This window comes from Rhea americana, unplaced genomic scaffold (assembly GCF_003343005.1).
Source record: "Rhea americana isolate MKP2758 unplaced genomic scaffold, rheAme1 scaffold_183, whole genome shotgun sequence".
In the NCBI taxonomy this organism is placed as follows: Eukaryota; Metazoa; Chordata; class Aves; order Rheiformes; family Rheidae; genus Rhea; species Rhea americana.
In genome coordinates, this window is record NW_028185961.1 from 1,416,711 (window position 1) to 1,439,595 (window position 22,885).

Genomic DNA, 22,885 nt, shown 5'->3' on the forward strand with positions numbered 1-22,885 from the left:
ACCCGTAATTTTTCGAAGAAAAGCGCACGCCCGGCCGTCGCTCCCCTCGCCCGTCCCCGCTGCCGGCTGAGCGCCCTTCGGCCGTGTGCGCGCGTGCGTCGCCCCGCCCCCTGCGCGCTCAMGTCTCGCGAGACCGGCGCGGGCGGGAGCGTTCGCGTTCGCGGGCGGCGCGGCGGCGGCTGCGGCGGCGGGATGGGGCTGCTGGAGCAGTGCGAGGCGGCCTTCGGCTCCGCCGACCTCTACCGGGTGCTGGGCGTCGCCAAGGGGGCGGCGCCCGGCGAGATCCGCCGCGGCTACCGCCGCGCCGCGCTCCGCGTCCACCCGGACCGCGCCGAGGCGGGATCCAGGGAGGAGGCGACGCGGCGTTTCCAGGTGAGCGCGCGCCCCTCGCCTCCCCCTCCCCCGCCCCGCCCGCTGCCTCCCTCCCTAACGGTTCTAACGGTCCTAACGGTCCGGCCGCAGGTCCTGGGCCGGGCGTACGCCGTCCTGAGCGACGCGGAGCGGCGCGCCGTGTACGACGAGCAGGGCACAGTGGAGGAGGAGGAGGAGGCTGAGGTGCTGCGCCCCGAGCGGGACTGGCAGGAGTACTGGCGGCTGCTCTTCAAGAAGGTGAGCCCGCAGGGCACGGGGGTCACCGCGGGTCCCCCTCGCGAGGTGTCGAGCGGCACCCCGCTTCTGGTAAAGTTTCTCTGCCGAATAAGCCCTGTCACTGGTGACCTGTCCCCTCTTACCTTCAGATCACAATAAAAGATATTGAAGACTTCGAAAAGAACTACAAGGATTCAGAAGAGGAACTAGATGATATCAAAGCAGCGTATGTCGATTTTGAGGGTGACATGGACAAAATAATGGAGTCTGTGCTGTGTGTGGAATATACAGATGAACCGAGGATAAGGAAAATCATACAAGAAGCCATTGACTCTGGAGAACTCCCAGCCTACAAAGCTTTTGTAAAAGAGTCTAAGCAGAAAATGAATGCAAGAAAAAGGAGGGTAGGTTACATCAATCAAAGATCACAGGGAAGCATTATTAGTATAGGCTTTTAATCTTTTTTTTATAGAAGTAAATGCAATTGTTTTTGAGAGACGTTTGTCACAGGGATTGCTGGCTTGCAGATCTTGCTCAGAATCTTTGACTTTCACATTTAGTCACTTTTTGTTTCTCCACCCCCCRAAAATGTTTTTTACTTTAATTTCAGTCAATTTGTTCTGCAAGGCTTTGAATGGTAATAGACTGTTATTTATTTCTTCTCTTTGAATATGGTTCTCAATGGCTTATCGTAGTTTAGCATGTTCACCAACTTAGGGAATAAATTGAGGGAGTTTAGGAGAGTATACGGAGGAAGTATAATAGGCTTATTTGTTGGCAACACATGAAATAATATTCTGGACTAAATGGACTTTTTCTCCAGCCCATTTGGGATACTTTGTGTAGTGCTACATTATATGCACATCGTGGCAATTGGTTTCTAACTGAAAGAAAATGTAACGGTTGCTAGGACAAAAAAGTTGGGGGGGGAAGCATCCCATTGTATTCAGCATTGTGAAACAGCAAAAACTGGCCTGCTCTACCAAACTGAGGAACTGAATGGGCTTTTTGATTGGTGAGCCGTGCATCTGTGGCTAAACTTGGAGATAGTTCATTATGATTATCCATATATAGACTGCAAAAGCTAAGTGTTCGGTAGCTATTATAAGACTGTGTCTAATAATGTGCAAAATACTTTTCTTCTAAAAGCTAATTTGTTATTTTAGGCAGAAAAAGAAGCTAGAGAGGCAGAAAAGACTAGAGAAGAACTAGGCCTTGGTGATGGAGAAGATGATTTGAAAGCACTGATTCAAGTAAGGCTCTTTTTATCTGATGAAAAAAAATATCTTACCGGCTAACAGTTGTGTTTTCCCTGAGCATCTTTGTAGTTTGGATCCTAGTAGCTCCTCTTACTAAGAGCTTCCCGAGATTAAAATCTGACCTTAATGTTAACTGTGTATGTGTTTTAGTTAATAGTCACTAAGCATGGGATCCTTATTACCTGAGTCCTTTTAAAATGTAATAAGTTATTCTAGTACGTTCATCCTTGCTACATGGTCAATTAAAATATTTAAGTTCTAGTTTTAGGTGGTTTGGGCATGTTAATGGTAATTTCTTAAGGGAAGATTCCACAAGGGTAGGAGTGATCTGCTGTGTGATCTTTCTATGGTAAAGTAAAAATTCAGCCTGTCATCTTTTAATGTGTAGGTTAGAAAACTGCAGAGATTTTGAAATCTCTCTCCTGATAGCAGCATCCATCTTTGTATTTGTCAGTTTGCCCATGCCAGTGTTGTCCAGTCAGTAAACAGCAGTACGAGTCAAGCTTGAGACTCAGTCCTGAAAATTTCATAGATTGTACAAAAAGACAGGGAACAAATATAGGAGTTAAGAGATTYTGGTCTGTAGAGAGAGACAAAAAGAAGTTGTTCAGAAATCCGCAAAACTTGCATTAAGTTAGGCTCCTGCTTCTTCCGATCAGTCTGAGAACAAGATAGCTTTGAAAACTGTTCTGCTGTGAAGACAGGCCTTGCTAGCATGATCTGTTCTCCTGCCACCCCTTAACTGGAGGTCTACAGTCAGTGCTGTTGTGCCAGATAATAAATCTATTTGTTAGCCAGATATGTAAAGAATACAAAAAAAAAAAAAAAAAGTGCAGTACTGTGCTATTAGTCTGCCAGAAATCCAAGACTTGCTGATCATTGGCTTTGCACGTGAATGTTGCATGTGCTTTGTTACAGCTGTAACATTCAAATGTATTGATTTTTCCTCAGTGGCAGGCAATTTCTAATGCTTGTTTCCTTTGAAAAGGTAGTGACCACAAGGTTTCTAATCAAGGGAACTGGCATTTCCCCTTTACTGCAGTTGATGTTAGCAGACTTTTGGGATTTAGAATTCCTGGTGTATTGGAGGTTAATAATGAAATGTTCATTAGGGAATGCTTGATTTTTTTGAGATCCTCTGTTTCTCTTCRCCATGGTTGTAACAGCCTGGCTGCATTTATCTTCCATAAATGCTGTACAACCATCACTTTGAGGGAGCTTAAGGAATGCTGAATGGATTCTAAATGAGTGTTCCTTTAATAAAATAAATCCTTTAAATTGTTTTTTTTTTATTTGAAGCTTAATATATCTTACTATTTTGCTTTTGTATTTTAGAGAATGAGGAAGTGAACAGCCTGTTTAGGTTACGTTCTTCAATTTTACTTTTTTTTTAATGTCCAGTAGGCTTCCTAAGATGTTTGTTTATAAATCATTCCTCAGTTTTGAATTAATTTTGCATCTAAATTAGAATTTGCTTTGCTAATCCTAGACTTATGTCTTAAATTTTTATAGCCTCTCTACCTCCTTCTTGATACTTCCAGAACTTARGTGTGCCTAGAGTATACAATAGGCTTTTGCTTAATAATACTGTACCTTCTGTGATCTGTACTCCCTACCTAATACATCCACAGTGTTATGTAATTACCCAAYTTCATTAGAATAATCTGTATTTCTCAGAGATATACATTATATATTTATTTTCTTGCCCTTCCCCCAGAGTAGAAATAAAGATCGAAAAAAGGAAATGGATGACTTCTTGGCACAACTAGAAGCAAAATATGGGAATAATTCAAAAAAAGGAGGAAAGAAGGCAGCAGCCAAGAAAGGGAAGAAGTAAAGAACTGTGTAGGCTGGAAAGTCAGGTATCACTTTGGGAACATTGTGTGGGTTTGGGAGAATTTGGGAGGTATTCTGGAGTACTCTTTCCAAGTGTGTATGCATCAACTTGCTGTGACTGGGAAGTATGATACAGAACGCGTTGTGAACAAGAAAGACAAAACATTCTGCATTACTGTTTAAAATCCTTTAGTTGATCTTTAGTTAAGATCAAACAGATTCTTGACTAACAGTTTTGTTACAGTAAGAAAGTGCTGTGCTGTTTGGATGTCTGTATGTTAAACCTGTGTTGAAGCACATTTGCTCCAACTACCTAATGGATATTAGTATGGCTTATGGTAAAACAATATGATTCAACATTTTTGAGAGTCTTAAATGTTTGTTTGTATGGCTTTTTAGTTGGAAGACTTATCTTTTTGTGTTGTTCATACACTTCTGTAACAAACTTCTTGGTGTTTTTAATGGTCTGTGTACATGAGCTCAACGGGCATTTTCAGATATTTCAGTTGTTTTATAAAAATACTTTTGAAAATTGCAGATTTAATAAAGTATAAGATTTTGCAAAACTCTGTGCTATCATGTTTTCCCAACCTTGTACGTGCCATTTTCTAATTAACTGCTCAAAACCCAGAAACTGATACTGTTGACTCTTCTGACAGACTCAAATCAAGTAAATACCGAATACTTCTATAGCAGCTAGAAATATGGCTATRTTCTTAATAGCAGCATCAGTGCTGGTGATACTAGGTCAGATGGAAGGGCCACTTGGTCTTATTATCTGGTCTTTGACAGTAGCCTGTAGCAGATATCTAAGGAAAGATAYGAGGTTAGAGTAAGTAAATGAGTGACTTCTCAGAAATTCTCCTAAAATTCTCTAACATGCTTCTCAAACTAGATCATATATAAAAAAAAACAGAGCACAGTTGCTTCTCTGTGTTTTTAGGCTCCATGATGTCCCATGGCAAGGAGTTCCAAAGCTTAAAAATGTATTGCATGTTACCTTAACAGCATCACAGTCAGGTCTGCTGTAGGATGATGGAGTGGTTAGTTAATGAACTCCTGGTTTTGTGTGCACTGTATTTCTCAGCAGTTCATTATTTCAGAAGTGAAGTAAGTACTTTTGTAAGATATACAAATATTCTGAAGTTTTCTTTTCCCCTGCTTTTTCAATTTTAAACTATTTAATGCAGTGTGCAGGGATATGAAATTTGAAGAGTAACTAGTTTTCAAGTTGCTGTAGCTTGATGGAACAAAGTCTGCTTTATTTTCTGGATCACTTCTGAAAGGCTTATGAGTACTTAGCTTTTGAATTAATAGTCCTCATTGCTTTAATGATATAATTTAAGAACTAATTATTTAATACAGCTTACTAGGTGGAAGTTAGACCTGTAGAATGGTAACTATGTTCCTTGTGAACTTCTACTTTGCTACTTTCAACAATCATCCTGATTCTCRGAGAATGCCTTATATCATTCTGTTGCATAACAAGCAGGACTTGGACATTACTTTTACTATACAAAACATATCTGACAGTGTGGGGCAACTCTCTGGTATCAACTATTTGTACAAAAAACAAGAATTATCTATGATGAGATTGTCTTTTAATGTCTTTAACACACTGACTCCCCTAGACTATGAAGGGAGTTATGTTATTGTTATGTTACTAGAATAACATATTACATTATGTTACTAAAAGTCTAGTGATGTTTATGTATATCTTCAAAATTTTTTTATGCTAGGGCTACAGAAAACTAGTTTGGTCCCTGAGGCTGGGCTGTCATCGTATTGTTGCAACCTGAACCAYTTTGATCAAGTTTTAGCAGGGAGTACTTTTAATTTCCGTAAAGAAAGGAACCTCTGTATTGACCAGAATGACACTGGGGCTTCAGTTTGTCATGTTATGTGTTTGTCATGTGGTAGGTTTGTTATTTTAATCAGCTGGCCTACTATGGCACTGATATAAAAAGGATTCTTATTTCCAGTTACCCTGAGGTAAGTAAATGATACTACATGTGGTTCCACTAGTCTTAACCATTAGAGAAATTGTATTTCAAAAGGGTTTAGTGACTAGAAGCTTCTCTTTTTAGCATCCATTTATCTTTACACAAAATATATAAATAGGACTTTTTTCCTTGRGGAAATATGACAGAGGGAGTTAACCCAGTTATACTTCCATAGTTTCATTTTGCTTTCTCTTCCCTTCTTTTTGATCAGAGCATATTTCAACTGACTGGACTGAAGAACTTTAACCTACGTTAAAAATTTTCAGACGTCTTGTAGATAGCACTAACATTTAGTAGACTGCATCATTAACAGTGGGGAGATAGTAGAGCAACTTTTTATAAAGAACAMCAACAATTTTGTCCTTATTAATAATAGTTTTAAAATCACAGTTCATAGTGGAAGCTTAGAAAAGATGCTTATTGGATTATAAAAGATGGCAAAACTTCTCTAATAACGGAACAACTGTTTTTGTGCAATATCCTAACTTCGTTAAAAATACGGTAAGTGGTTATCTTTACCTTATTTGTAGTCTGGTACTTACTGCTTCTGAGTAAGGCCTTCAGCTAATCATTTATTTTGAAAAAGCTGGTGTTTCATGTCTTTTTTTTTTTTTTTTTTTTTTCTGGAGCTACAAGAGCAACTACAGCTAAAGCTAATACTCTCCAGGCTGCCTGCTGTATCGTGCAGAACACATCTACTAAAAAGGTATGTTGCATCAGAGCGTGGACGTTGAAGTTCAAGTACTAAAGTACTTAGGTAACTGCAGGATGGGCTTTTTTAAAAGGTAACTGACTGACCTATGGAAATTACCAAAAAATAGCTCACCTGGAAGAAAAAGTACTTTCTTTGAATATTGCCTGAAATTACCTGCAGTAAGAGACTTTTTAACCCCCTTGAAAATCCTTCTCAAGTCACTGAGGAAGAGGTAGTAGTATATAACATAGGAAGGATCATTAGCGTGCTACCTTAGAAGCTGTTAATGCTAATACTGTTTTACTAGGTTATTTTACCCAACTACATTAGTATCTGGTGCTACTACTACAGGATTCATAGTTTGTCCAAATTGAGTTGTACAAGTAATATCCTATGCAGTTCCTGCTTCTGATAGCGTAGCATTGCTTTAAAATATAKAAACACAACTTTAAATGTAGCTTTAAAAATTTAAATTACTAGTGCCRTGGAAGGCCTGACTACCTTTCCTAGAGCAAATGGAAAAATCAGCAGGTCCTGCAGTACGTGCCTGTAATAACGTGAACCAGTCACAAGCCAACAGTGATTAATGGGAGAACAGCAATGGCTTATGCTAGATTTTCTAGGAATTAGGCTTCATTATCCACTGGAGTATAGCTTTTCCTAGGGGTAGGAAGTGGAATGTGTAAATATACCCCTTCTAATCTTTGGCAGCTGCTTCTTAGTTCTATATAAAAATAAGACTCTTCATAAGGAAGGGTGTTTGAAAATTCAGTAAACAATGCTGACACTGTTGAGAATAGGTGATTCATGACTTTGTGAAGATGGATGGATGCTTCTTTGTGACATGTTATAACCCTTGTTTGCTTTTTGTGACTGATCCGCTTCGACCCGGGGCTTTCACAGAACCATGCAGCTGAAGACCTAGTAAATAGAGATCGTGTAAAATTTTAAGGCTTCTGGAAGGTATTAGAATTAAATAATGCATCTCCTTTAGMTTAATATTAAAACACTTATTTTTCTGGCTTTTTATTCTACTGTGGTTAACAACTGYATTATGTATGACTACAATGTATTTTTGAAAGCTATTGGTCAATTAATCAGTAACTTCAAGAAATTTAAGCTTCAAAAAGTTTCAAGTAACTTTTAAGATATCTTGCTATTCCTTTTAGCCTGAGGCTCTCTTAAGAGGAAAATAGTTATGTATAAAACAACATGTGCAGCTGAAAATTAAAAGTTCGAGAGAAGTAACTGGACTTCCAAAAGGAGCAAGACTGCCATCATAGTTGTTGTATTGTTGAAAACTGCTGTACTCACTTCTCTCTCATGAGGTATTAAAGTCCAAAAACTTTGTGCTGACTTATTTTTTTTGGTCAATACAGCAGTCATAAAACTCATCTTGTATTTAAAAATGCCATTTGGGGGGACAGACACTTCTTCATGTTMGTAGGAAACCACTCCCTATCAGGCAAGCTAAAAACCCAATCTTGTCCTCTAATAATTATCCTTTTATATGCTACCTTAACCTTTGCAGCTTCCGCTAACTTTTGCAGTTTCTGTCCTACCTTGCTAATATACCCTTCTTATAAGGGAACTCCTGATAACTCTATAAGGAACCTCAAAAGAGCAGGATGAAAGGAATTACCTTTAACTTGTCTCAACAGACCTACTTTTCAGGAAGTGTATCTAATGCTCTACTCTGTCCACCCTTTTCAGGTGGAGATGATTGCTGACTTGACTTTGTACTGAAGCTGACATTGAACACGCAAGGTGAACTCAGGTAAGAGCTATAAAGATGGCATTTGGCAAAGCTGTTCCAGGGTACAAAAGCTGGCTTTCTGTTTTGCCATACTTTCTGAACAAACTCACTTTCTGGCTGATTAAGCTGGTGCTTCTGAGAGTTCAAAGCCCATATCCAGCCAGTTTTAAGTCATCCTGTGCAACAATGCGTATTTGTGTTGCATGATACAAAGATGAGGAYGTTTTCCCAATAACATATTTCTATTTGGTTTGACTGCTGTACAATGACAAGCAGAGAAAGCAACCAACTCTTTCTACAATGATCCCAAGATCTCTGAATGTAGAGGTGAAGTAAGATAGATACATTGGTCTCTTGTACGCTTCTGAACATGCATGGAACTTAGTATTATACCTTGCTACTTTGAAAGTCAACCTGATGTGTGTGTACCTATTCTAAAGCATACACAAAAGACTATTTTCAAAGTGTATTTAAGGAAACAAAAAATACAGAATTAAGGAAATTACTTTGCAGTGAAAGAAGGGAAGCTGGGGAAAAGAATATACAGTACATTCACGACAAAAACATCTGCCTACCTCCTTGATGCTTTGATCAATCAAAAATACGTAGTTTGGGATGAACCAGTCGACTTTATGGAGTTATTTAACATAACTTAACTGTTTCAAATCAAACAGTACCAATATGTTCCAATTTCAGAGTATGCATCTCAACTTGTACTGAATCAGTGAACTAGCTTTAAAATATACTTTGAGTTGACCTAGAGTAATTCTTTTAAGATTCAGTGCAGATCTAGTGCAGTTTCTTTCAGATGTAGTGCAAATAGTTTCTTTCACACATACTGCAATTTGTTTTAGTTATAGAGCTAAGCAGGAAGGAAAAAAAACAAGTAACCTTGGGCAGAAAATTAATTTTAAATTAATTTAAAATAACTTAAATTTGTGACTCCTGCTCTTTACTTGTCAGGAGAGGAATTGGGGCTTACTACATTAAGCATCTTTGAATGACACAAAATACTAGTTGGTAAAACAAAATGCACCAGTTCATATGCRAGTATCAAACTTGTATAATGAAAAATTACAAAATGAAATAGAACTGCTTGAGAAGCCTCCTCATTGTGTGTACTTGAACTATCTAGGAAATGCATTCTTATCCCAAASGCCTGCATGTTACTTGATCTTATTAAATTCTATGATTGGTAACATGAGCATACCTGCACCTGCTGATCCTCTGTTTGTCCGGGGTTGATTACTATAATCAGTAACAGTGCTAGAACGGCGATGCTGTGCATCTGGCTGAAAGACAGTGTGAGTTACATTTGCATATATATTTTTTTTAATGTTAGTGTTATAATACCACACAAAACCAGAACATACCATTTTCCTGAGCTATCAAATTCACAAGATACTGCATCCTACCTTTGCCTTTGTGAATATAGCTGTAGGAACAAACTCTGAAAGTCTGTGCAAATCTTTAACATACCCTCTCCTACCCACGATTCTTATTAAGCCTCCACGGAAGATGCTAGATTAATAATACAGAGGATGGGTGATGCACAGAGTTATCCTTAGTCTCTCCCACACGCCCATCTCAAATTTATTTCAGCCTGTCCAAGAAAGCACAGTACTATCAGCCAYATGGCTGTGTAGAGTTATAGTGAGATGGCTGAAGCATTCCCAATTAAATGACCTCGGCTATTTGTTTCAGAAGTGCCAAGCAATAAGGCTTCTGCTAACCTCTGGATATCTAATCTAATGACTAACCTGATGGGCTCTGTAGCACACCAATCACCTATGACACTTTGTTCTCAAGTAATGTTTACCTATGCTAATTGYCAAAGCCCCCCATTTAAAAACAAGAGATGATTTGGTAGAACTTGCTGTGCTTTACCAAGAACGTGTTTGTTGTGTTAGGCCTGGAGAAATGATCGGGTAAGAAAAGCCTCTCCTGTAGCTGCAGGCGGTTATCTGCATGTGTTGCTGCACTGTGAGCTCGACTTGAGTTCCCTTGAGACTTCTGTATTGAAGAATAAAAAAAATTATCACCTTCTTTGCAGCAGTGCATTAAAACAAGTAATTAGTCTAGGAATGAAACCTAATTTTGCAAGGTAATACTACTACACCCATTCATGGGGAGGACAAAAATTCTCGCATATACTGGAATTGAAGCATTCCACTCTGATTCATGCTGCTGGTCTAAACTAATGTGGTGTTTTGTGTAKCTACTTCATTTGCTGTTAATTATAACACACATAACCCAGAACTCCAGTTTGCTAATTTGGTCAGCAATTGGTACCATTTTGTACTTTCAAATACTAAAATTAAATGGTCGTGTCTACGTAAGGTTACCGTTTGCCTCTGGGATCCTGTAGCGCTCACATATTCTGTCACATCAGTGGTACTAATAGGTGGTAGGAGATTGTTTCGGCTCCGTGGCAGTGGGGAGGGAGAGGTCAGCTGATCGTATGCAGTYGGACTAAAACGCACAAGTGAAAATAGAAGACACACTGTTGTCAGTTTTTAGATTTGGCATTGTATAAAGCAAACAGTATTAAAACTAAGAACAACAGCTGTAGAATTCTACTACAAGATGCTGGGGTTAGGATTGACTATGGGAAACTGGATTTAAAAGATGAGTTGTGCAGTAGGTGAAATCTGACAATTTCTTTTCATCTTTTAACAAGAACTTCTGTTTTTCAAGATGTTTAATGTTAACCATAGAGGCAAAGTAGGCCTGGGAAATGACAGCCTAGCAGAAATGCTAGCAGACAGATAAAAGCTAGTTGGTGGTTAAAATGCATGTTAGCAAGTACATTTTAAAGGAGTGTGCTAGGTGGCTGGTACTGCAGAGTGTAGGTGTAAAACTGCCTTCACAGACAATTACTACAGAATAATAGAATCTTGACTGCCCATGCCAGGGAGGGCATTATTTCCTCCTCTTTAATTAACTGCCTTTAGGACGGAGTACTGATTACTGATCATCTTCAAGTGCTAGGCTCAAGTAAACAGCTAGCCTAGAGTGTAGCAGCCTGTATTTTAAACAGAACAAGTGAGAAAGGACCATGTTCCAAATACAGTTGTAGCTCTTCTATATTTTGCAAGCATCAAATAAAACTTCTGGGGGAAAGCACAAGGCTGACACCTTCTCCTCCATCTTTCCTTCGATTATTTGAAGTAAGAGATGCAAGTCAGAGCTCAGTATGAAATTCTAAATACTGGACTTTCTCACTTTCTGCTACTGTGCCTTGGGCAAGAGACTCTGTCAAATCATGACAGAATATTGTTACACCTTCCATCTTCTAGCTCACAATACAACAGTCATCTACTTAGCTGTTTCTTTGTAAAAGCTACTGCTTTACTCAGTCCCCAAAAAGTGGAAGATGCATGATTTTTGTGACCATAGCTGTCAAAATTTTTGGTAGAATTTCAAGACTCAGAGATGCAGTTCAAATATATACTGTAGAAGCAGATTTTTCTGTTTCCTACTGAATGCTTTTTCTGAATTACTACAAAACGAGCCATTGACATTGCTTTATTTTTGAAGGGTTGTTCACAGCAAGCTGGGTGTATAAAAAAAAATGCTGGTCCATTTTTATTAAGAGTAGAGTTAAATATTTGCCTTTCAGAACTGGTAGTATTGTACAGCATCTGAAACAAGGCTACTTTCCTTAATCATTATTTGACATTTTTGTAGAAAAGACATAATTAATCTTTTAAGTAATACATAAATCTTAAAAAGCAAAGAGAACTTCAACTATTTTGAAAAATGTATTTACTTGTAAAGATTGACTCTATTATTTCTAAAGATAAAATCCTATAAAGGAAAAAGAATTAGAAATCTTAAAAATATAGTTGTAAATAAAAACAGGGAAAAAAAAGCCCTTTCAAACATGGCTAACAGTCATGTGTTACCTGACTTAAGTTCTGAACTTCACAGATTGTTTGCTTTCAAAGATAACTTACCAAAATATCATGATGTGCAGCACATGAGGAAAAAAAAGCTAAAAGGCAAGCTTTAGAGGCRTCCTGGTGCTTTTAGAAGTCTCTTAAGCAAACTAAACCATCCCTGTAGCACAAATTAATTGCACTAAATAAATGAATTAAGCTTTATCCATAGGAGGAGTGGGAATTGTATGTTTGAAAAGTGCTAGAAATGATCAGGAGGCCTTAGCTCTACACACACTCTAGAAGTGACAAAGAAAGGCTATTTTTTTAAGATTATATCAGAAAAGCTTTAAATCATAATCAGCACTTAAAGCCTCTCCTAATATTTGCTATGAGCATTTAAATATATATGCTAATAATAAAAGGAGGTGTTAAGAATCATGAAGTGGTTTGAAGCCTGAGGAAAAGGAACAGAAACATAAAATAGTGGAAGAATGTAGAAACATAAATTGTGCAGGGATTAACAGGTTTAAGTAACAAGTGTCTAAACCATACATTATAGAAGACAACGACAGACTGAATGAGTTTATAGGTAAACTGAGGAACTAACGGAAATTATGTCAGCTTACAAAATGTATGTGGAATACAGAAGTATTTAATACCCTATGTTAAATCCGCATGCCCTGTAGTCTCTAAGTGACTGCAGGGACACTTGAGAAAGAAAGACTTCAGCATCACTTTCCCAATAAATCATTTTTAGAGTACATGAATTCCAGTAATACATCTAGTCTGCATATGAAGGCAATCCTGTATGTGCTTTTAGTTACTGTTATGTATTATTATTGTTTAATAAGGATCTGGCTGACAATACCAAAACAGTACCTTCTGAGCTGTTAGGAATAAATCCAGAAGTATAAGCTTTTGACACTTTCCAATATAAGTGGCATGCGACTTTACTTACTTTATAATATTTTTAAGTCTAAATTCAGCCAGATCATCATGCCCAACAAAAATAATATATCCTAGACATGACTGAAAGTTCACGGCGATCAATGAGAGTCCTGCAGTTACCTTCAAGTAGATTCATAACAGGTTACTTACTTAAGATTAGCATCTTCTTTATAGCCTGTGCTGAGCTAGGATAGCAATATGCAGTTGAACACTAAAAACAGCGTTTTAAGTCTGTCTGGAAAATAGGCTATAGAAAAAGATAGCTGAGTATCGAACATGGGATGGTATTAAGTTTGGTTTCCTGGTAATGGACAACCTGAGGAATATAGTACCTCCTCACTCAAATGGCATGTTTACACAATTCACTGTATCACAGGTTGTGGCATTGTAAACATTAACTTCAGAAACTGGTATTTCTCAGAGGATTACGCTTTAATAAGCGATTACTTTTTTTAATCAGAAAAATTCAGATGCATTCTTTCCATTCATTCAACTGCTTTTTGTATAGGTTTGGTTCTCTAAATCTGATAATTGGCAGTGAGAAACTGATTTTGAAACGTACAGTCGAGTTCCCCTGATGACATCATCCACAGATCCTGGTGTCCCAGTACGAGAGTGGTTTGTGTTGATGGGATGCAGAGTACGTGGTGGTGGGTTTCGTCTTCTTGCAGAATGTGACAGAGATGACGTACTGAGCTCTAGAGGACGATTTGGCCAAGTTCTGGTTGAGAGGACAGAACTGGAGCCTGGCYGTTTGTCATCCAGGTCCCTAATAAAAGAATCATGGAATCAAGAGAGACATAGTCAATATGACTGGTGTCACCCTGTTACCGAAGCAGTGATCTATATGCTACGTTAGTAATGTTATATGTGGACGTAGGTGGTGGTGTTTTCATTTTCTTACATAAATAACTGCACAAAGTAAATGACAGTGAAACTAGAAAAGGATAGGGAATGGAAAAGAAAAGGAAAGTATAGCTTTATTCTTTTCTGAACCATACACTGTTTGACTGAMGATTTCCATTTAAATGGAAGAACTAAACAGTTTAGTTTCCCCATCCTATTCTAAACTTTCTCTCTCTTTTCAGGATGTCAGTTAATGCTAACATTAATAGCACATCAGTTCATTAAGTGGCAAGCCAGCAGCAATAAAATATAAAATCTGAGACTGGATATCTTGAAGAGTATATGAATTCATCCTTCATCTTCCTAAACAAAGCTTGGACAGAAATAAAAGGTATTTGTTGTATATAACGAAACCTCCATATAACACAGGCCACCTGACACAATTAGCAAGGATCCACAGTGTTATTAACAATTCCAGTAATAAAACTGTAGCTTGTTACAGAAATAAGCATCCATTTTTTTTTTACCCACAGACAAATTTTGAAGAGGAAACTACAGCAGTATTTTCCTTCCCATATCTCACTCTAGACAAAACTAATCAAATAACTGCATTTTACATTCTCGATCAGTCAACTTGTTCATTCATTCAAGTCAGTTCTGCTATAAGCAGAAAGTTGTACTAGATGACCTTCAGAAAAACCTAAGCTATTCTAGGATTTTAACTTCAAGGGGCAAGAGTAAGGAACACACAGATAACCTCAAGGCTTCCCAAGATYATCGTTATGGCTACTAGGAGTTAAACAATTACGTTTTAATTTAATCGTCATCAGACCTGATTTAACAAGATGCTTCAGTATATATCTATGTTTAAAGTTACAAATACCTGTAGCAGTTTAAATAGGCTTACATATCATCTTATGTTAACCACAACAGTAATTAATTTGCCATATAAGCTGAAGTGTACTTAGAAGTATATTGTATCATACAGGACAAACAAACACACAAGCAAGAAAATAATTAAGAGCTGCTTTTTCCAGCATGGGAGATAATCTCAAAATATTTTGGGCTGGATTCCTCTCAATGTGAGAARGCTCTATGTTACAACAGACAAAATCAATAGCTCTTACAGTGTTTTCTCCATTATAGACAGATTCCTTTGCTGTAACTGGATCCCATGGATCACCAGCAAGCCATTTAGATTACGTTGAGAGCCACTACTGGACCCTTGTGAAGGATTTATCTGAGTTTAAAAAAAAATTAGTTACAATTTGGCAATGACACACATATGCACATATGTATATATTTGGTCTTTGAAAATGATTTTGGAAAGAAACTCATTCTTTCCAAGATACTCAGATATATACTCATTTATATTATTCCTCCATCTAAGATGAACATCTTACCATTCCGTTTGTTCTTGCAAATGGTAGTGCACAGAAAATATATCCTGCCATGCTATGTTACAGTTAGTATCTTCCAAGTGAGGCTCTCATTTGCATGAAAAAATCTGGCAACAAGGACTATAATTGGGAACTTTATAAAACTCCTTTACAGTGTATACTGGCATTTATTTTATGTCAAGAACAGAACTGGAAACTCCTTTCCTGAAATTCAGGCTGATCTGGAAAAATATCAAATTCCACCCACCGCAACAACAGTAAATAGAAAATACCAGAGCTTTAATTTCTCCAGCATACATACTTGAGGTGGTTTTCTCCTCTTTTTGGTTTTGCGGCCACATCTGGTTTTTGGGCACTACACATACAATAAGGGGAACGTGAGGAACAGGCAGGGGTAAGAAATAAAGGAGAAAGAAATAAAAAGACATAAAAAGGAAAGAGTTGAATTAAAATTGAATGAACAGAGATAACACCTTGGTGCTCACCACCGTAAGAGCATATAGTCCTAAAGTAGATCATATAGTGTCTAAGGAAAGAAAAAAAAATGTTTTACAGCTTCATTGAGATTTGTTCTCTATTGCCTGATGGGTTAGATATTGCTAAGCCAGTGAGAATGGCATGTCTAACACATGCAATCCTAGTTCTCACAATTTAGTTCAAATTTTAAATATAGAAAGAACTACATCATTAATGAGCAAAATCACCATGTGGTTGTCCAATACTGATATATAAAATGCTAAGTTTTAAAGAGAAAAAATAGGAATTAAAAATTTTAACTGGGGGATAACAGAACTTGGGTGTTAGAAAGGACAGTCAGCAACCATGCAAAATCCAAACTAGTTATGTATCTAAATGGTCCCCCAACATACTTGGATCTGTTTGCTTAGGTAGCATTGTATCAATTCAGCCCTATGCAAGCCACTAGCTAAAAATACTTACCGGATTTGATGTCACTGAGGGCATTTTAGTTTGTGGCATGCGAGGTAACAACACTGGCAAAGGTTCAAAGTGCATCAAAGGGCTTCCAGAATCTGCTCTGGTTGTTGTTGTTTCTATTGCTATGATATTTTTCTCATCATCTGTACAAAGCAACAGAAACAGAGAATCCTTGTCAATACAGACTATTTGCATTATTACTTGTGGACCTTACTATGAATCTATTTTTTAAAATACAATCCTCCTAGATAATAAGCTCTGTTTAATCTTTTCAAGTTTTGTTTCATACTGTTAGTAAATAACCTTTTTTTTTTGCCCTGAAAAGATTATTCCCAAATACATCTCCCTCTCACTGCATCCTTGCAAAATTAAGTAACTGAAATCTATTTCTGAGTCTTCAGTTTAACTGTGATCCTTACCAGAGGCTGATCCTTCCCAGTGTCTGCAGATTAATTCCTCCATGCAGCCTAGGACTTCACTCCACACATCATCAAACACAAATGTGAGCACAGAATCTTTCATGCAGGAATATGGAGAGATAGGAGGAAACCCTAATTTCCGTCTACTAGAGGAAAGTCCCAATTTCCTCTCATGCAACTCCTCCTCCCTGTAACAAAGTGAGCGTTATCTGTACCATAAATACATATTCTTCATCTCCTGCATTTTCGTTGCTGTTATTTAATAGGACTACAACATCCGCTACAGCTTTACTTCTGTTCTCTCTTAAAATTGAAATAGATCAAGACTGTTGGCCAAATAGCCTTAAGACAGCAAAAGTCTTCAGCAGAAGTCTCCTGTTTATCACATAATGTCATTTTCTAAGAGTTGATAATACACCAAACAGCAGTATCAAATGACTTAGTCCAATACTGAAGAAGCAAGCTTCTGTAGATTAAGCATTTGAACTTTTATTTCCAGGATCTACTGCTGATCTAAAGACAAATAACTGAGAGAATCACCTTACCATTGAATGCCTTAGTTGCCCCATACAGAATTACTGTAAGTGATAATTCAGGAATAACAAGTACTTTAAAAAGGAGATCAAAATTCCATTTAAATATAAATATTCATAGTTACAGTGACATTTGTTCATCTCATTGTTAGGCTCCATATCTAAAAATCTCTATGGAATTCTGAACGCAGAGAGAAGGATGCTACTAATCTTGAATGTTTAATGCCACTTTCTGCTTGCTGCTTCAGCAGCCACCAGGTGCTCAGGGCAAAGGCTTAATTCAGTTTTAGAGAATTAGACGTACTCAACAAGAGAAAAAAATAATTAACAGCAGTAAAGGACCTTTGCTGCAAACTGCTCCACAATGCAAGAAGTTTTCTGAAGTCTGAAGCCTGGAGGACAACTGCTCAAAAAAAAGTGTATGTTCATCTGCCTGAAGAAGCTTTACAGCAGGGAGAAAAAACACTGATGCAGATACATTTACTATGTCTTTACTATCTGCTCCCTGAATTAATACTTAATACCATAAAGCTACCAACCTTGAAAAAAAGGAGAGACCACTAGAAGCGGCTATAACGCGTTTTGCCTATTTCTATAGAGACAGCAGTATTGTTTACTGTAATAGTGGTGTCCCTCTGGCCTGTTCAAAGCATGTCACCTACCAATTTGAATCTCATGGTCCATGCATCTAAGTGGTTTTATTTATTAAAACMAATTAAGCAGTTAGCAACTGATATTACCATCCAAAGTCCTTATCCAGGCCATATGTTCATATTGTAAGGCTGAATAAAGTTAAGGGGCAAGAAGAATCCTCTTTATGTCACCCATAATTCTTTCTTCTTAAGATAAAAATAGAGTGAATTATTTCTTGGCAAGCATCATATCCACACTAATTCTTCAGTTACCACTGAAAACCTGGAAAGGTGCAGTTCCACATAAAAAGCTAGTCTGTACAGTTCAGTACAAACAAAAGCAGCACATTGCTAATGCATGACAAACATTAATGAATTTGACTTAATATTAAAAATAAATGCTATTTGAATAAGTTCTATTCAATATGCCAAAATGTATCAGGCTATTATGAACTATTGAAATGAACTATTTAAACTACAAAGGGAAATGGCTAGTATGAATAAAATGTAAAAAAAATGCAAAATAAATTGTTCTAGGGGATGGATAAATTCCCAGTGCCCTACCAATCTTAGGCTTTTTGAAGGTTCTACAGAGGAAAGACATCAGGAAAAAGTTTTCATCAAACACAAATCTCAAAATGAAATATATATGTCTTAACAGCAGAAATTCTGGGACACTGGTACTAGTTACTATCATAGTATTCAATACCTACACATCTCTGCAGTCAAATGCTAAATATTCCTCCATTACACCTTCAGAGACAATTACTCCATCTTCACCTTCTTCACTCTCTGGAGAACACAAGGTCGGAGACTTGCAATGGTCAGCCTTTTTGTGAACAGGAGTAACAGAAAGAGGTACCTTCTTGCCAAAAACACTAAATCTGAACAGGTGAAAGTTTTCAGAAAGCAGAAATGAAAAGAAGATGTTATTCCACTTGTAATAGTAGCATCTGGTGAACTGAGAGGCTAAGAGACAATATGGTAGGTAAGGCTAGGTATCAGGGAGACCAACAAACACATGCATTAATTACACAATGAATCCTTTAGTTTTGTATGTTTTTAGTTCTTACTCAGGAGCTTGAAACTTCAGACAAAGCTCAAAGCTAATTAAAAAACATTCCAGAGCATTAAGAAATAAAAGCAGTAATAATGGAGAGGTTTGCATCTTTGAAGCATTATACAAGTTTGACAGATGACTAACAATAAGGGCAAGTGCTATATGTACAAATCTTTAGGAAGTCAGCAGTAGTGAAGTTCTTTCCACTTAACTGCTTTACTGTAGTTAACAACAAGTAGAGCTAGACGGTCTTGCTATTCTGAATGTACYTCTTTTACTTAAAAAAAAATGCTGTGTTCAAAACTCAGATTWAAAAAAAAGGTTCAAAAACTTCCCTTCGCATATTGCTCAAGAAGAAGCCAATCACTGCAGTCCACTGAGAAGAAAATAACCTTCCCATCTTGGTGCAGTCCAGATTAACCACTAGCACTTACTCATTAGAATCTTTTTCTTGTGGTGAACTTGCATCTGATGAACCTAAACTGCCAGAAGGTGAACTTGAATACCATCCATACCCTTCATCTGTGGGAATCACTATCTGCTTCCCCACAACCCTGCCATGACAAAAGGCAAAAGATAAATAAATTAGAAAATGYTGAAAGTAAAATTCTTCAAGTGTGCAACAGCACACAGCAGCAAATACTAAAGATTCTGTTGTGAAGCTATGCAGTTTTATTGATGACAGTTAACTGTGGTTTGAGTTGTTCTCCCTAGTACAGATTGCTTCAAGTCAATAAAATACGTTAAGAAAATTTTGCCTTTTTTTTTTTTTTTTTTTTTTTAATACTCTGCTAACTGGCAGACTTTTGAATACTGACTAAATTGTTCATGTAAGGCAAATTTAAAATGTAAGCTTCCATATAGCCATAAGGACTGCTGCATTGGGGTAGGAGAAATTTTTAATTATTTTTAAGCTCATTGCTTTTTGCTGTACCATACATCTTTTCTAAGAGAATTTTGCTATGGTAAGACCAAGTCAGTTGCAAATAGCCATAATCCTCCTGCAAAGAACAAAATATGAGATAGCAGAATGTTTATTAATGTCATCAGCAGGCAGACTAATAAAGTGATCTTTATCCTCATCTACTGTACCATTGCATAAAATCACCCTGCTATTCACACTATTTCAAAAAACAGCTCTTAGCATCATTGCTCTTGCTCTTTTATAATTCTGTCATGCTACTTACATTAGGCTATAAATAAATAAATAAATAAATAACCTGAGATGAGGAAAGCTGGATGTCCACTCTTGGCATTCCTCCTGCAGTCCCTCAACATGTACATTTTCTTTTTGTTCATAAAGAAGCTCATCAATTTGTCTGAACATTTGCTGAACTTGTCGCGTGGCAGCTTTATCAAATTCCTGGAAAGTCATCCAATAAAAATCTAGTGAATAATATTTGGAGGCTTTTTTTGTAATTGAAATTTTTAAAATTGAAAAGGCACCTGTTTGCTTAAAGCTTAGCAGGATGGATTTAAACAGTAAGGACCTCCACTGCATTGAAAGCCATTAAATAATTTTTCAGTGGGAGATGATGCAGACTGCTGCTAGGGCCAATGTTAGCTATGCAGAAAGCTTAAATTGATGCAACAGAGAAGCTATTAAAAGGTTTTGAAATATCTACGTTATTAAGTTAGAAACATAATAATCTGCATGAAATAGAACACAAAGGATAAAATTCAACAAGATTTTAATGAAATGGAAAATTTGTTGGGTGAAATGTCCACAGATAACACCAAAACAAAAAGCAATGCAGGCTGGTGTAAAACTTTATGAAAAGGATGTTGAGGATCTTTGCTAAATGGTGTTGTGTAGGTAGGTAGAAAATGGAGTTGTTTCTTGAGTAATTCAAATCTAAACAGTTCCCATCTCTATCTCACAGAAAACCTTTGTTTTGGCAGATGGAGAATAAAAGACATTTTTAAATTAAAATAATGTTTTAGGAGCTTACTATGTTTTGAGAAACATACAAATATCCAAAGGTTTTCAAAAAACTGAAGTTTAATAAACTCAAAGTGTGTATATCATCCATTCCCATTTGGGATTCCACAAGAATAGCATTTTTTATGTTGTGTGTGTATATGTTTACTTATTTATTTATACGTTAAATATATTTGCRCCATCAACATTTTAGATCAGGAATGCAGAATACTAATTAAGTACAAATCAAGTATGTGTTGATCCAAGAGGAAGGAAAAGATGGGGAAGAGGTCAAAACAATACTTCTTCTATAACCACATTATTTTTTATTTACAGATCCAGTCCTCATCCTTATCCTGAAATGTACTTCCAATGGTATTTCAATGTCTTTCTACTCACTGTGCTAGATTTGGATTGGATGACTATGTTCAACTCACATCACAGCCCCAAGAAAAGACTGAGCTGTCCTCAGTGGTGGTTCCTGCATAGCTCTGACTAGCAGACCATGAATTCCCATGATCAGCTGAAGTAACAGAAGGGTAATCAGTTTCCTTCGAGATTTCAGATTCACTGAAATGCACATGTTGAGAAAAAAAGAAAGAAACGGTGATAGAGAATCACAAAAAAGTGAGTTACTAAACTTTTCATTCTGTACAAAGCAGCACAGATATACCAGACTAGSTCTCAGCAACCCTTCCCTAAGGAACTGTTTCCATACAGTAAATATTTAAGTTAGAGGCATTTAAGCAGAAAATATAGCATGTATTAATCTGTGTTGGAACTGTAACTCCTAATAACCTCCCTGGCCTAAGAAGTCTGGAGGGTCAAGATTTAAACATTAGTTTTCCAAAAGTTATCTTRGCTACTCTGCAGATGATTTCTAGTTCCAGTTCCACATCCCTCGAGAATTATTATCGCCCTTTCCCCCTTGTTTCTGGCATAAAATTAAGATGCTATTTACGGGTTGGGAACAGAATGTAGGTACACGCCAATTCTTATTTCCAAAACCCACCTGCTCCCCAGCACATATCCTGGCTTGCAAAATGTACTGCACTGCCTAATGGAACTGAAGTAAAGGCCCACCATCTCAAAAACCTGAGAGTGCAGCCCTGCCTCTTAAATACCCACACAAAGGACCTATTCTGAAAATGATACAGTCAGGAATTAAAGCCTAAGTCTTACTAACTGTATTACTCTGGCACTTCTGTGAAGGCAACACAAAAGTGACTGTTTTTCTATTGCCTCCAGAGATACATTTTATGTTATCCACCAGTACCTTGAGATCTCTCCATAGCTTTCACCAGTGAGTGTGGCTGGGCGCACCTCAGTTTCCAGTTCTGGCAAGGGATGATGCTGCAAGGCATGTTTTGTAAGTCCTTGCCTAAAATGAGAAGTTGAGCTTGGTATTAAGTTATAAACATCTACAGAGTTCCAGAGTACTACAGGGTTTGGTGTGTGTGTGTGTGTGTGTGTGTGTGTGCGTGCGTGCGTGCGTGTGTGTGTGTTTTTTTTCCTCTCTCCAAGGAATGCATTAATTTGCATACCTGACCTCATTTATTATTAACAGGCTAGTTCCTGTTACCAAACTTTTAGAAATGAGACATCAAAACTAACTCCAGGCTAAACCTGGGAGTTAAGGAACTTTGTTTAGAAATCACTGTCTTCCTTTAAACAARCTTAAAATACTGCTGTGAAGTAGACAGTAGCTCTATAAAAGCAGATGTAACTTAGTTGTCCCCCCTGGGCACCTTCTAATACAGACAGAGCAACGGTGGTGTCTGGGCTCCAGCACAAGGAGCCCTTTCTGCTGTGATCGCTCTGCCGTTCGGGAGAGTAAGACTAGACCAGAATTAAAAGTAAACAAGATTCCCCCCACACACACCCCGAAAGGAAAAACTCAAACCCACAAACAAACCCTACAAGCGCTAGTTACCTCTTGGGTCAAAAAGAGGCAAGMACGGGTATTTAATCGCGTCCTGGCAAACCCGCACGCTCCGGTGCGGACTGCGGCCGCTGACCACCCCAAGCCCGCCGCCCGCGCTGCAGCCGCAGCGCTGCTCCCACGAACCCCGGCCCCCACGGCGGCCCCGGCCCCCCGGCCCGGGCTCCCAGCTCTGCCCCGTTTCTGCCCCGCCGGGCGGCCCCCGAGCAGGCCCGAGCGGGGCCCGGC

The 22,885-nt window shown here is 37.9% G+C and overlaps 2 protein-coding genes across 2 annotated transcripts in view; one reads left to right on the top strand and one right to left on the bottom strand.

The window, feature by feature from the left end:
* The first annotated feature begins 141 nt into the window (after positions 1 to 141).
* DNAJC9 (DnaJ heat shock protein family (Hsp40) member C9) lies at positions 142 to 3,684 on the top strand. Its single transcript, XM_085302032.1, has 5 exons — positions 142 to 372; positions 463 to 609; positions 738 to 992; positions 1,755 to 1,841; positions 3,565 to 3,684. The coding sequence occupies exons 1-5, from the start codon at positions 193 to 195 to the stop codon at positions 3,682 to 3,684; spliced, it is 789 nt and encodes a 262-aa protein (XP_085158158.1). The 5' UTR covers positions 142 to 192.
* Positions 3,126 to 22,885, bottom strand: part of FAM149B1 (family with sequence similarity 149 member B1) — a 20,390-nt gene continuing 630 nt past the window's right edge. The window contains 15 exon segments of the mRNA XM_085302021.1: positions 3,126 to 7,270; positions 7,273 to 7,301; positions 9,347 to 9,428; positions 10,024 to 10,149; positions 10,482 to 10,608; positions 13,531 to 13,737; positions 14,942 to 15,054; positions 15,516 to 15,569; positions 16,154 to 16,293; positions 16,570 to 16,757; positions 18,448 to 18,618; positions 19,229 to 19,348; positions 20,015 to 20,157; positions 21,153 to 21,285; positions 21,992 to 22,096. Of these exon segments, the coding sequence (XP_085158147.1) occupies positions 7,007 to 7,270; positions 7,273 to 7,301; positions 9,347 to 9,428; positions 10,024 to 10,149; positions 10,482 to 10,608; positions 13,531 to 13,737; positions 14,942 to 15,054; positions 15,516 to 15,569; positions 16,154 to 16,293; positions 16,570 to 16,757; positions 18,448 to 18,618; positions 19,229 to 19,348; positions 20,015 to 20,157; positions 21,153 to 21,285; positions 21,992 to 22,096 (2,002 nt within the window). The 3' untranslated portion in view covers positions 3,126 to 7,006.